Consider the following 12,443-nt stretch of genomic DNA (forward strand, 5'->3'; position numbering starts at 1 on the left):
TAATTCAAAGCTCAGGGGTTTTCTGACATGCACCAAACTTAAAGGGAATTTGTCACTAGGTTTATACTACCTAAAATGAGGGCAGCATAAACTGGTGATATAAATGCTGAACAGATTGGTCTATTACTTACAACATTTTATTCAGCCGTTCTCCTAATATGCAGGAAAATAGAATTCTTGCCACACCCCTCCCCCCGCCCTCCAGCTGATGATTGATAGGTGACTGCCTATACACAGCATGAATAGATAACTGCCAATCAGCAGCTGGTGGGGCGGAGTTTTCTGCTTCTCATGAATATCCAGGGCTACCGGGCTCATGCACATAATGGAGAGGACTACTTATTGTCCATGTTATTCTGGAGGAGATCTCAGAATCAGATGCTCAGAACAATGTAAGCGATATATCATTCTGTTCAGCCTCTCTGTCAGTAGTTTGTGCTACCCTTAAATAGGACACCATATACCTACTGATAGTCTCTTTAAGATTCCTGCTCCTCTCAATACTTTTAGTGTATTCCAGGCAGATAACTGATCTATCTTATCGGTATTCTACCCAGTAATGCAGACTTCACATATGTGCCATCTTTTTTACCTTTTTATGTAGCAGAAAAGCAAAACTGAAGGTGTGTTCCATCTGTTATACTACACACATCCGAGTGTAATGTTGCGCTGTTTGTTTTTTACACCGAATCTAGTCTACAAATTCTAACAGCTGCTTTGGTGCCACCTAGTGGCAACCATGGTGTATTACAGCTCCATAATATAGCAGCACCAGATACATAATTTAAAAAGCACTGACAATTTCAGCATTTAAGCTATAGATCTAGAACCTAATGAACCTTTATTTCATGAAAAGAAATAAAACATTTAAATAAAAAAAAAAAAGCATGGCTGAAAAAGAAAAGCTAGTACATTCAATATCGGCTGTACCCAGCCTACAGACGTAATTTTGTAGTAGGAGAAGCGCAAAAGAACACTTGTCAGATAAGGCTAGGTTCACACTGCGTTTTCAGCATCCGTTCAACGGATCCGTTTTTTTTACCGTCCAGAAAAATAGGGTCAGCAACGTTTTTTTGTCCGTTTTGGTCCGTCAAAAAAAACCGATCCGTTTTTTTTTTATAATGGAAGTCAATGGAAAAACGGATGCACACAAATGAATCCGTTTTTTGCAATCCGTTTTTCATGCGTTTTTTTGCAAAAAACGGATGCGTTAAACGGATGCTGAAAACGCAGTGTGAACCTAGCCTAACCAGAAAAGAATGGCACAGAAATTGGAGATGGCTGAATTTTCTACTGCAGTGCTTCTCAATTCCAGTCCTCGTGGCTCACCAACAGGTTATTTTTAAGGATAGCTAAAGGGTTAAACAAAGGTATGGCTCCAAGTTAGTTCTCAGTTTTCAGACGAAGACATAATGAGTGCCTATTGGTAATTTTCATAACTTTTGCGGGGTGATAACATATCTTAAAATTATTTTGCTCGGACTTCCCCTTTAAATAAAAAAAAAAAAGAAAAGATTGTACTCCCCTTCCTCAACTCACCTGCAGCCATTGTATCCCAATGATCCATCTCGGCTGTGCTTTGCTTCCTGGTGCTGGGGTCAGGCCGAGATATTGCTGCGCAACCAATCACTGTCCAAAGTGGGACACTGCTCTAATGGGGGCTTCAGGGAAGTGAGGAAGTTGAGTAATGGTTTTTTTTGTTTTTTGTTTTTTAAGGTAGCCTGTAGCAAAGTAATAAAAAAAAAAGAAACTTTCGCCCAGATTTTCATACAAGACCACCTTATGGTGTGTTCACACTCAACAATTATCGTTCGAATTTTCGCGATAAAGATCGCATTTGAGCCATAATCGTCTCGCACGTAAACACATCCAGCAATTAAGCGGTGAGCGATAAATTGTTCGCCATCTTTCAAAAAGTTCTCAAATCATCGTTGGCCGTTCACTGAAAATTCGCAGATCGCTTTGTGTAAACAGTCTGTCACCGATTCACCCTATGTGTGAGATGGGCTTAAGCGATCTTAAAACGATCGCAATACCAATTTTTTTCAAACGCTATATCATTCTGACGCTGATCGTTATAGAAAACACATTGTTACTTCGAAATAGTTAGTCGTTCGATTGGGCAAATTATTGCTCCGTGTACAAGGACCATTATCCTTAGTTATCTTATTAGCCATAACAGGTTTTAGGATTTTCTGAGCAGTAAAGGGCACCAAGTCATAACCGTGCCGTCACTGTCTCAATATAATGAGCTTAGAAAGCCAGGTCATATGGGTCATTGAGCTCTGCCGCTGGGTTTGGCTTTCGGATGGCAGCTGAAACGGACTTCAAATCACATATCTGCAGGGATTTATAGGCGTTTAGTCTTCCGCCTCCGTGCTGGAGCTCCATTTGCTTTGGACCCGCTATTTTTGTTCTGTTAAAAGAAACAGATTCAGGTGAGAGAAAAAAAAAATGGTGCTGCCCTTTACCATAAGATATTAGTGATTTCTTATACTTTACCAATCAGATTGCATCTGATCCATCTTTCTAGACATTAAAGAGGGAATTCACCTGAAGAATTTGCGTTTTAAAGTGTCACTTTCTTTTCATTTTTTTTTTTTTTTGCAGAAATAATAGTCCAGGCGATTTTACGAAGCTTTTTAATTGGGTTTATTAGGCAAATCTGCCATTATCTGCATTCAAAAAGACTTTCCCCAGGTCTCCCCCCCCCCCCCCCTTTTCTCTCTCACTCACTGCTCATTATCAGGAAATCTCGTCTTTTACACAGTCGGGCCCTGTCTGTTCTATGGAGAGGGGAGGAGGGAGATTAGTCGCCAGCAGAGAACAAAGGATTACACAGTGGTAGCTGTGTGAAAGCCGTATTCAGAGGTCAGAGAGGTCAGTGCTGACCCCAGAGGAGATAGCCCGGTGATGTAGCTGTACATTAACTCTTTGTTGTCCTGTTTTGGTGCCTCATCGCCCTCCACCCCTCCCCACGCCATAAGAGAACCATGATGAAGACGGGGGAGAGCTTCAAACTGCTTTTTCATACAAAAAATGCATTTTTGGCTAATAATAAACCCAATTACAAAGTTTCTTAAAATCGTCTGTATTTCTGCAAAAAAAATTAAACGACAGTGTTATTTTAAAAACTGCTTATTGATTTATTAAAGAGGACCTATCACCTCCTGGAAAATCTCTTAAAGGGGCACCATCAGCAGGTTAGATTATTCTAACTTGCTGATAGCCCCTTATAGCACCAGGATGCTAAGAAAGAAGGTATGTGTGTTACCTTCCTCCTCGACGCCAGTCCCGCGCTGTTAGTTGGGGGTAAACTCTGCTCCAGAGCATTGTTAGGAGCACTGCCGCATCAACCTGCTCCGCCCCTTCTAATGATAATCAATGGAGGGGTGGTCCCGATGACGCGGCAGTGCTCCTAAGGGTGCTCTGGAGTGGAGTTTACCCTAACTAATAGCGTAGGACCAGAACAGAGGAGGAAGGTAAGACACATACCTTCCTCCTTGGCGCCCCTGGTGCTATAGGGGGCTATCAGCAGGTTAGATTATTCTTACCTGCTGATAGTTTCCCTTTAAGTTGATAGAAGACTGAAATATGAAAACTTTTAAATATATATATTTAAATGTGTCACTTTTGGCGTATAGCGGAATACGCCGGCCCATAGAATGGTGTCTATGGAGCCGGCGGAAAGGCGCGCAGACCGCCGGCAGAATTTATCCGTGAGAATTCCGTAGTGTGAACCTACCCTTACTGTGTATATCTTTTACAAGAAGCTGTGTCACCCTCTAGAAGATTAAACCCTTACAAACAGCTATGTCCTCCTCTAGCAGTTGTGTCCTGTTCTTTGTTATATAATAAAAAATTAAAGTAAACATACTTTTTTTGTTTCTTTTTTTCAAATTGAATGGCAACAGTAAAGGGTGACATGGCCCTTCTGTGTCCACCAATGGCTGTGTCTGGTACTGCAGGGCTGCATCAGCAATATTGAGCCTCCCCTATTGTATAATGCATGTTAGCATCTGAATGGGCAGCCTGTAGAAAAGCAAGACCGTTATCCCTGCTCGCTCTTCTACACTGTGCCATGGCTGCAGTTCTAGGGACACTGACAGCTTCTTCAAGTGTAACGTCTATTTTAATGCTAACATGCATGTGCGAAGGAAGAGCCCGTGGAGCCTCATTGAAGAGTCTCGAAACACCGGACTAGCCAGATATCCCTCTGGGAAGGACCCAGACAAGGGTTTTCCCCTGTAGGGAAACCACCAAAACCACCATATTAAGTGGCCCTATAAGTCAATGTAATGAAAAGGGTAAAACCAAGGCCAGGTATCCATCCACATACAGCTGTTTTGGAGTGTTTCCCTTCATCAGTGTGGAGCAGGATTCTGGCTAGGTGGGAGCAATGCCTAGTAGAGCCATAAGAGAAACAGATCAGTGATCTCAGGGAGACCAGCCAAACGATAACACTGCCGGCTGTTAGTAAAAGCGCTCAATGCAGTGATATCCTAGGTGCATTACCCCCTGGGAAACATGAATATGCAAAAGAAGAGCCCGTGGAGCCTCATCAAAGAGTCTCAAAACACAGGACTAGCCAAATATCCCTCTGGGAAGGACCCAGCCAAGAGGTGTATCTTCTTTTGCATATTCATGTTTCCCAGGGGACAATGCACCTAGGATTTCACTGCATTGAGCGCTTTCACTAGCAGCCGGCAGCGTTATCGTTTGGCTGGTCTCCCTTAGATCAGCGATCTGTTTCTCTTAATGCTATCATGCAGAAATTTTCAGTATCAGAAAATTGGCACATTGGCCTAAACACACAGGGGGAGATTTATCAAACTGGTGTAAAGTAGAATTGTGTCAGTTGCCCCCGGCAACCAATTAGATTCCACTTTTCATTCCTCACAGATTCTTTAAAAAAATGAAAGGTGGAATCTGGTTGCTAGGGGCAACTAAGACAATTCTACCACTTTGATAAATCTCCCCCATAGACTGCATTAATGTTTTGGATATTTTTCCCTTTAAATTCTAATAGCTTAAGTCAGTGACCAAGCCGACATTTCATTGATTTGGACATTTTACCTGTTCTTGGAGTTGACAGAAATTCTTTCTTTCAGCTCATCTGCAATGTACTTATCATCTATTGGGATAGACGAGGACTCAACCTAGAAAACAAACACATATAACTGCGTCATCTGTTTATTTTGCCTCCTGTTCGTCTTTGTCCTGACTAGTCTTAACTTTTTAATCTGTCCTATCCTGAAAGCCATGCATTCTGATCATGAGTCTATGTACAGGAGTCACCAACCCAGCAACAAGAAGAAATTATAGTGCCATGATCATGTGACATTTCTGCTACATTTTCTGGTTTTGTGCTAGACAGGAAGAATGGAAATGATTATTGTCAATATTTACGGTCAGAGGTGTCTCCTTAGGCCTTATTCACACGTTTAGCAATTTTCAAGGTCCGTGGATGAAGTCCGTCATGTACCTCCGTGATCCGTGAAAAAACATTCGTTTTGCATCCATTTCCGTGTTTTTACTGGATCTGTCTAACGCTTTTTAAATTACACTAATTACATCACATCCGTGTTTTTTGCGGATTCTTGGATGTACATGGATGTCAGATCCGTGCCATCCGTGAAAAACACGGATCTCATAGACTTCTATGAGGAAAATCCATGCCATCATCTCGTCCGAGTTATGACTTGTCCCATCCCTCCACGGAACAGATTGCGGAAAGAAAACGGAATGTGAGAATATCTCAATAGAATGCAATGGGCTATAATATCGTCCGTGATGACGGACAACTTCACGGAACGTGTGAATAAGGCCTCCTCTGACAGCCACGTTATCTGCAGTAATTAGAGATGAGCCAACCGGGTTCGGTTCGAGTCCATCCGAACCCAAACTATCGGCATTTGATTAGCTGGGGCTGCTGAACTTGGATAAAGCTCTAAGGTTGTCTGGAAAACATGGATACAGCCAATGACTATATCCATGATTTCCACATAGCCTTAGGGCTTTATCCAACTTCAGCAGCCACCGCTAATCAAATCGGATGGACTCGAGCATGCTGGAGGTTCCCTCATCTCTAGCAGTAATCCATCACACTAACCGATCCGAACTCTGTGGAGCTGTCAGAGTTGGTGGAGCTGAGCTGAGCACAGAACAGCAGAGCACAGGCCACCAGCCATCAGCCATGATGCCAGCCCTAGTGCTGCTTATAAAGAGGACCAATCACAGTGGAGGAGTCCGCCCACAGAGGAAACCAGGAAGTCAAGCAATGTGCAATATTAAAATGGGAGCTGGTAATTGCCCTTTCAGTGACTTTACAGACACAGGGAACTCTCTCTGTCATTGCAATGGCAACCCCGGTTTTATGATGGTAGGGTGATTACTATGTAACCCTATAACTAATAGTTTCCATGTGAGAGTTACACCGAAAAGTCTTATACATTGTAAGGCTATGTTCACACTACGTATATGTCCGGCCGTAGTTCGTACGTGGCCGGACATGTGCGGTTGAAACTACGGCCGTGTGAAAAATAGACATGCGGGCGAATTGCGAACATACGCCCGTAGTACAGTTATGCTTCCCTAGCTTGTTTCGAAGCGATCTGAGGCAGGTAATTTACTTGGAAATCTTCGCCCAGCCCAATAAAACACACAGAACCTTTTAATATAAAAATCAAGTTCGATTCGGCTGAAATAAGTACTCCGTACGGGACCGCATGGAAATCCACGGCCGTGAGTTGGAACAGTTGCGGCCGCAAACAATGGTCTTGTTCTTTTTTCACGGCGCCGCATACGATCCGGCCGTAAGCTCATACGTAGTGTGCATTGTGCGAGTGTATATCGTATACTTTCCAGGGTACGCATCAACCTCATAACTACGGGCGTATATTCGCGGTTCGCACTACGGCCGGAAATATACGTAATGTGAACATAGCCTGAAAGTGCAAAATATCAGAAAATAAAAAAATTCATGACTCCTAATGGAGAGGAATGGCAGTCACATAGAGCGGTCTTGCTCAGTGATGTCCACATATAATCTATATGATTGAAGTGCACTGACCTCAGGGATCCTGTCCATTACTTTCTCTTCCTCCTCTGCCGCCTCCTCCTCCGCAGCCTGGTCACATCCACATTCTTGTGATTGCTGAGTGTTGTCACTGGCCTCTTCCTTCTTTGCTTCAGTCTTGTTCAGGCACCAAGCTTTATTTTGCCCAAATGTTCCTAGGAATGCACATTATTATATAGTTTATAAGATTATACTGTGCCAAAAATAGCGTTTTTAGGAAAGCCTTCTGGCTTGAATTTGAAGCCACTGAACAAGCAGACAAAATGACCGCCATAACAAGACATACAATTGCCAATATCAAGAAACTAATCATTGCCAGGCTTTGGCTGCTTCTCTCATTTCTGAATTATTAATATATGTCCAATTACACATTCTGGTTGAAATCCACTTTAAGGCTCTGTTCACACTTCGTAAAACACTGCACTGTACACAATACATCGTGTGCACAGAGGTTTAACTTTGGCCGTTGTTTGCCGAACTGTGGCCGTAGAAAATTGACAAGTTAATTTTTTTCTACGGCCATAGTGCATACTGTGTGTCAGCAGTACAGCCGTTGCTGCGTTGACTGCTATGGCCGTAGTTTACCGTATTTTTTACGTCGTGTGAACATAGCCTAAAATACACAATCCCAATCTTTATATACATATATACAGCCATCAGATATTACCTATATATTCCCCCTGTATAGTCCATAGCCTGACAGTGCAGTCCTGGGATGATGTAGCAATCACCTTGTGCTTCTCCACCAGGATCATTCTGTATAAATGATGTAAATAAAACCGTCAGACTGAGCTGATAAACTATACACATAACCACAGGGAAATAAAGTCCCTACCTGGTAATGTCACTCATGTGCGCCCGCCAGCAGTGCAGTACTGTGGAGACAGACGTCACAACATAACGTGAGAACTGCATTTATTATCTTGTACATTAAATTGGAGACTTAACTTAAACATAAATCTTGATATGTTGCTGCCCATGGTGAGACTAACAATTCCTTCCATTATCTATTCAGTCTCCTTCCCCCAGTTCTGAGCTGCTGCTTTCTGCTCATGACACAAAAATCTGTGTGCGAGCTTTTCTCTCTGTCTCCCCTTCCTTCCCCCTTCCTTCTAAGACAGTTGATGTAAAGAAGTCCCTGGTTGGCTTTATCTGCAACATTGTAGCTTCTTTGTAATGCTGGGAAGGTTAATCTAAGGTCAAGTTTCTGATTAACTCACTGTGATTAATCCTCACAGCACTACAGATACAGCCAGTCAGGGCCCCTATTTATATCAGCCGTCTCAGAAGGGAGGGGGAGGAGGCGGAGACAGAGAGAAAGGCTCTCACACAGATTTTAGTGTCTTCAGCAAATAGCAGCAGCTCAGAACTGGGGGAAGGAGACTAAATAGATATCAACAAGTATGGAAGCAATTGTTAGTCTCACCATGGGAAGCAACATATCAAAAGTTATGTTTGAGTGGAATACCCCTTTAGGATAAAATACAGTAAGGCCACTCACGGACAGGTGGCCGCTCCTCCGGTGTCCCCAGTGCATACTGGGATATATTCCATACATAGGTGTAGAATAGCTGGTCCGCTGCACATAAGAGGGAGTCATCTTCACTGACAGCCATGGCATTTATCAAACACTTGTACTGTGACTGCAATGGCAAGATTAACAATTCATATTACGTTACTAAGAAGTAGAAGTATTAGAATCGGGAGTCAATGTAGATATCATATATCATGGAGTAGGTATGTGATAAGTCCTCCCATTTATCTGTCAGATAGTCAAATCTAACCCGCTGATGACTCCGTGGTGGGTACAAGATGCTCAGGATGAAGGTATGTCTCTTACCTTCCTCCTCGGTACCATTACCTTCATCCTCGCCCCCCCCCCCCCCCCCACTGGTCCAAGCCTTTTAATGGAGAGTGCCAGCCAGAAGTTACCCGTCCCTGTGCACTGACAGCCCCCGATCTCCTGTTTTCCTCCAGTCACTGTGTTATCACTATCTGTTTTTGTGCAGAGTTCTCCTTTAAAGCGTAACTGTCATTTCAGGGTCATTTTTCTGAAAACATTAAATATCAACAGTACAAGCGATTTTAAGAAACTCTGTAATAGGTTTTATGTACTAAAAAAGTTTCCTTCTGTAGTGAAAAAGCAATTTCCCAGCCTCCCCCCTCACATCAGATGAAGTAGGATTTCTGTCTCCATTATGTGGCTATGGAGAGGGGAGGAGCTGTTAGGAGTGACTGAGCACGGAGCAGTCCTGCACAGCACAACACCCTGCAATCTCCTCTCAGTAAGTTTATAGATAAGCACTGACCTTTCTGACCCCAGAATCCTGCGGTTTAGGTGCCCAGAGAGTCTACAAGCAGCTGACCTTCATGTCACCTCTTCCTGCTCCCTCATCTCCCTCAGCCCCTCCCCCCTTCATAGGCTTACAATGGAGAGAGCAGAGCCCGTCTTCACTGGCTTCTCTGTAATGAAGACGTGTTTGCCTGATAATGCACAGATAAGAAGTCAGGGGGGGAGGCTGGGAGATTGCTTCTTGAGTACAGAAAGAGGCTTTTTTGGCTGATGAAACCTATTACAGAGTTTCTTAAAAACGCTTATACTACTGATTTCTGCAATAAAAAAAAAAATATGACAGTTACGCTTTAAGTATATTTCAGCCAGTATATTCTGTCCAGGCATGATGGGAGTTGTAGTTTTACAACAGCTGGAGAGCCAAGGTTCCCTACCCCTGGTATAAATCTAGGCATAATAACAATAATGTAAACCAACTCGGGTAAGATACTCACCCCTTCAAACCTTGCAAACATCTTGCCTCCACTGACAATATTCCAGAAAGTAATATATCCTAAAAATAAGACAATACATTTAGAATGAACAGATTGGAAACAATAACCATTGAGCTTACAATCTAGGAGTCTGCTACTCATGGTCATTCTGGGTGACCTACCTTTGGGCCCACTACTTATTAAAACCGCAGAGTCTTTTTTCCTATCGCATCTCGAGCAAAGAAAAACAGCTTTGTGTAGGACTAAATTGCCTAAAAAAAAAACACACTTTTACAATAAATAACATGTATGCGAAGAGAAACCACTTGGTATACTGGTATATGACTATTAAATCCAGAAACACGTATGAAGAGATCATCTTGTCACTAGTAGGAGAAAGAAAGGAAAATTAAAGAGGTATTCAACTCAAATATAACTTTTGATAAGTTGCTGCCCATGGTAAGACTAACAATTTCCATACTTGTTATTATCTATTCAGTCTCCTTCCCCCAGTTTTCAGCTGCTGCTTTCTGCTGAAGACACAAAAATCTGTGTGTGAGCTTTTCTCTCTGTCTCCCCCTCCTTCCCCTCTCCCTTCTGAGACAGCTGATGTAAACAAGTCCCTGGCAAGCTGTATCTGCAAATTTGTAGCTTCTTTGTAATGCTGGGAGGGTTAATCTGAGGTCAAGTTTCTGATGAACTCACTGTGATTAACCCTCCTGGCATTATAAAGAAGCTACAATGTTGCAGATAAAGCCTGCCAGGGACTTGTTTACACCAGCCGTCTCAGAAGGGAGGGGGAGACAGAGACAAAGGCTCGCACAGATTTTTGTGTCTTCAGCAGAAAGCAGAAGCTCAGAACTGGTGGAAGGAGACTGAATAGATAATAACAAGTATGGAAAGAAATGTTAGTCTCACCACGGGCAGAAATATATCGAAAGTTATGTTTGAGTGGAATACCCCTTTAAAGTAGGTAAAAAGGCCCAAAATTGTAATGTCTTCTGCTATGGAGATACCTATTTCAGTTTCCACGTCTTCTCCATTGGAACATGATAGATGGCAGAGGGTCTCCCCACCTTCAAGGCTCCACACAAACACTTCCCCATTACGGTTGGATATAGCAGCTATATTAGAGGAGGACGAAGCCAGGGACAGCTTGTTTTCTTCATTTTCAGTTTTCTTGACATAAAAAGAAAAAGCAACGATCATATGGATATACAGTATCTTTATTCTGTAGCAACTAGTACACCTCAGCATGGGAACCTAAGGGTGGGCGTCCATTGGTGTCAGTATGTAAGACATTTGTATGTAATAGGAAATCCACTACTGCATAAAGAATTAGTTTCAGAGTGGCCTCTTTCGGCAGGGCTATGTTACATGTGGTTACCTGGTAGAACTAAATAAGGTTAAAAAAATAAAAGAAAACAGATCCCATGAAAAAATCTGTAACCTAATTTAGATTATAAATCCAGGTAGGAAAAAAGAAGAGTGGTACTCACCAAATGGCTGAAGCATTTTATTCATCACAATGCAAAGTGACATCAACGGGATCAGTGCAACATAAGACACTTTACACATGGAGGTTTACAGCTGTTTCGTGTGGGGTATGGATCAGACCGCACCTGTGACTGCCCTTTACATTGTGATGAATAAAATGGACTAATATTTCAGCCATTTGGTGAGTGCCACTCTTCTTTTTTCCTACCTTGATTTTTTGCTATTTCACAGCACCACCAGATTATCTACTTTTCATCCACATTTCTTTTGAAGACTCATGAAGTCTCTAGTCTGCTCTTATTTAGGGTATCGCACATCTCTATATGATTTTAATAACACAACACTATGTCATATAGGTGACTATACATGTGCTGATTTTCATAAATCATTTGTAAAGAAAAGTTACAGAGTATAACCTACCATGTTATTGCTCCAGAGAAGTTGTGGCAGTACATGTTCTGATATTACAGCTTCTGGCTTTTGGGGGGAAAAAAGTCAAAGAAATTGAAGATAAAAAAATATATATGTTGACATAAATAGATAAATAAACTATTATATTTTACATTACATATCTATATATTATAATATTATATATTACATAGGTAGGTCACTTTTTATATAAGCCCAGAAAAAAAAACTTTAAAGGGGCACTAATACTAAAGTACACGACATAGGAAAGTGTAGTTGGTATAAGCAGCTGCTAGAATCACTAGAAACATGAACATAAATGCTTCTGGAGATTCTCAGAATGAAAAATATTCAATTATGTGAACAATAAATGGGTCCAGTCCTCCAAAGCAATTGATTGTCTTTGTAGATGTTTACTTTCTAGGTAATAATAAAGTCAACTGATATCAGAAAGTTATATACATTTGTAATTTACTTCTATTTAAAAATCTCAAATTTTCCCATACTTATCAGCTGCTGTATGTCCTGCAGACTGTATGCTCTGTTGAAAGACAACGATCAGCCGACATAGGTAACATTACCTATCACACCAAGTGATTATTGTCCGCATTGACTGATAATCGCTTGGACATTAAAGAGACTCTATCAGTAGGTTTATGGTGTCCTATCTCAGTGTAGCATAATCTAGTGACAG

General features: G+C 41.9%; 1 protein-coding gene across 1 annotated transcript in view; it reads right to left on the minus strand.

Moving 5' to 3' along the window:
* Positions 1-1,139: 1,139 nt before the first annotated feature.
* LOC138797855 (cilia- and flagella-associated protein 337-like) overlaps positions 1,140-12,443 on the minus strand; it is a 45,878-nt gene continuing 34,574 nt past the window's right edge. Inside the window, exons 17-26 of the mRNA XM_069978587.1 lie at positions 11,762-11,818; positions 10,861-11,023; positions 10,027-10,116; positions 9,866-9,924; positions 8,580-8,721; positions 7,914-7,953; positions 7,746-7,834; positions 7,073-7,233; positions 5,077-5,159; positions 1,140-2,416 (exon numbers count right to left, since the gene is read on the minus strand). Of these exons, the coding sequence (XP_069834688.1) occupies positions 2,254-2,416; positions 5,077-5,159; positions 7,073-7,233; positions 7,746-7,834; positions 7,914-7,953; positions 8,580-8,721; positions 9,866-9,924; positions 10,027-10,116; positions 10,861-11,023; positions 11,762-11,818 (1,047 nt within the window). The 3' untranslated portion in view covers positions 1,140-2,253. The remainder of the gene's footprint in view (positions 2,417-5,076; positions 5,160-7,072; positions 7,234-7,745; positions 7,835-7,913; positions 7,954-8,579; positions 8,722-9,865; positions 9,925-10,026; positions 10,117-10,860; positions 11,024-11,761; positions 11,819-12,443) is intronic.

The sequence above is a fragment of the Dendropsophus ebraccatus genome, chromosome 7, assembly GCF_027789765.1.
Source record: "Dendropsophus ebraccatus isolate aDenEbr1 chromosome 7, aDenEbr1.pat, whole genome shotgun sequence".
NCBI lineage: Eukaryota > Metazoa > Chordata > Amphibia > Anura > Hylidae > Dendropsophus > Dendropsophus ebraccatus.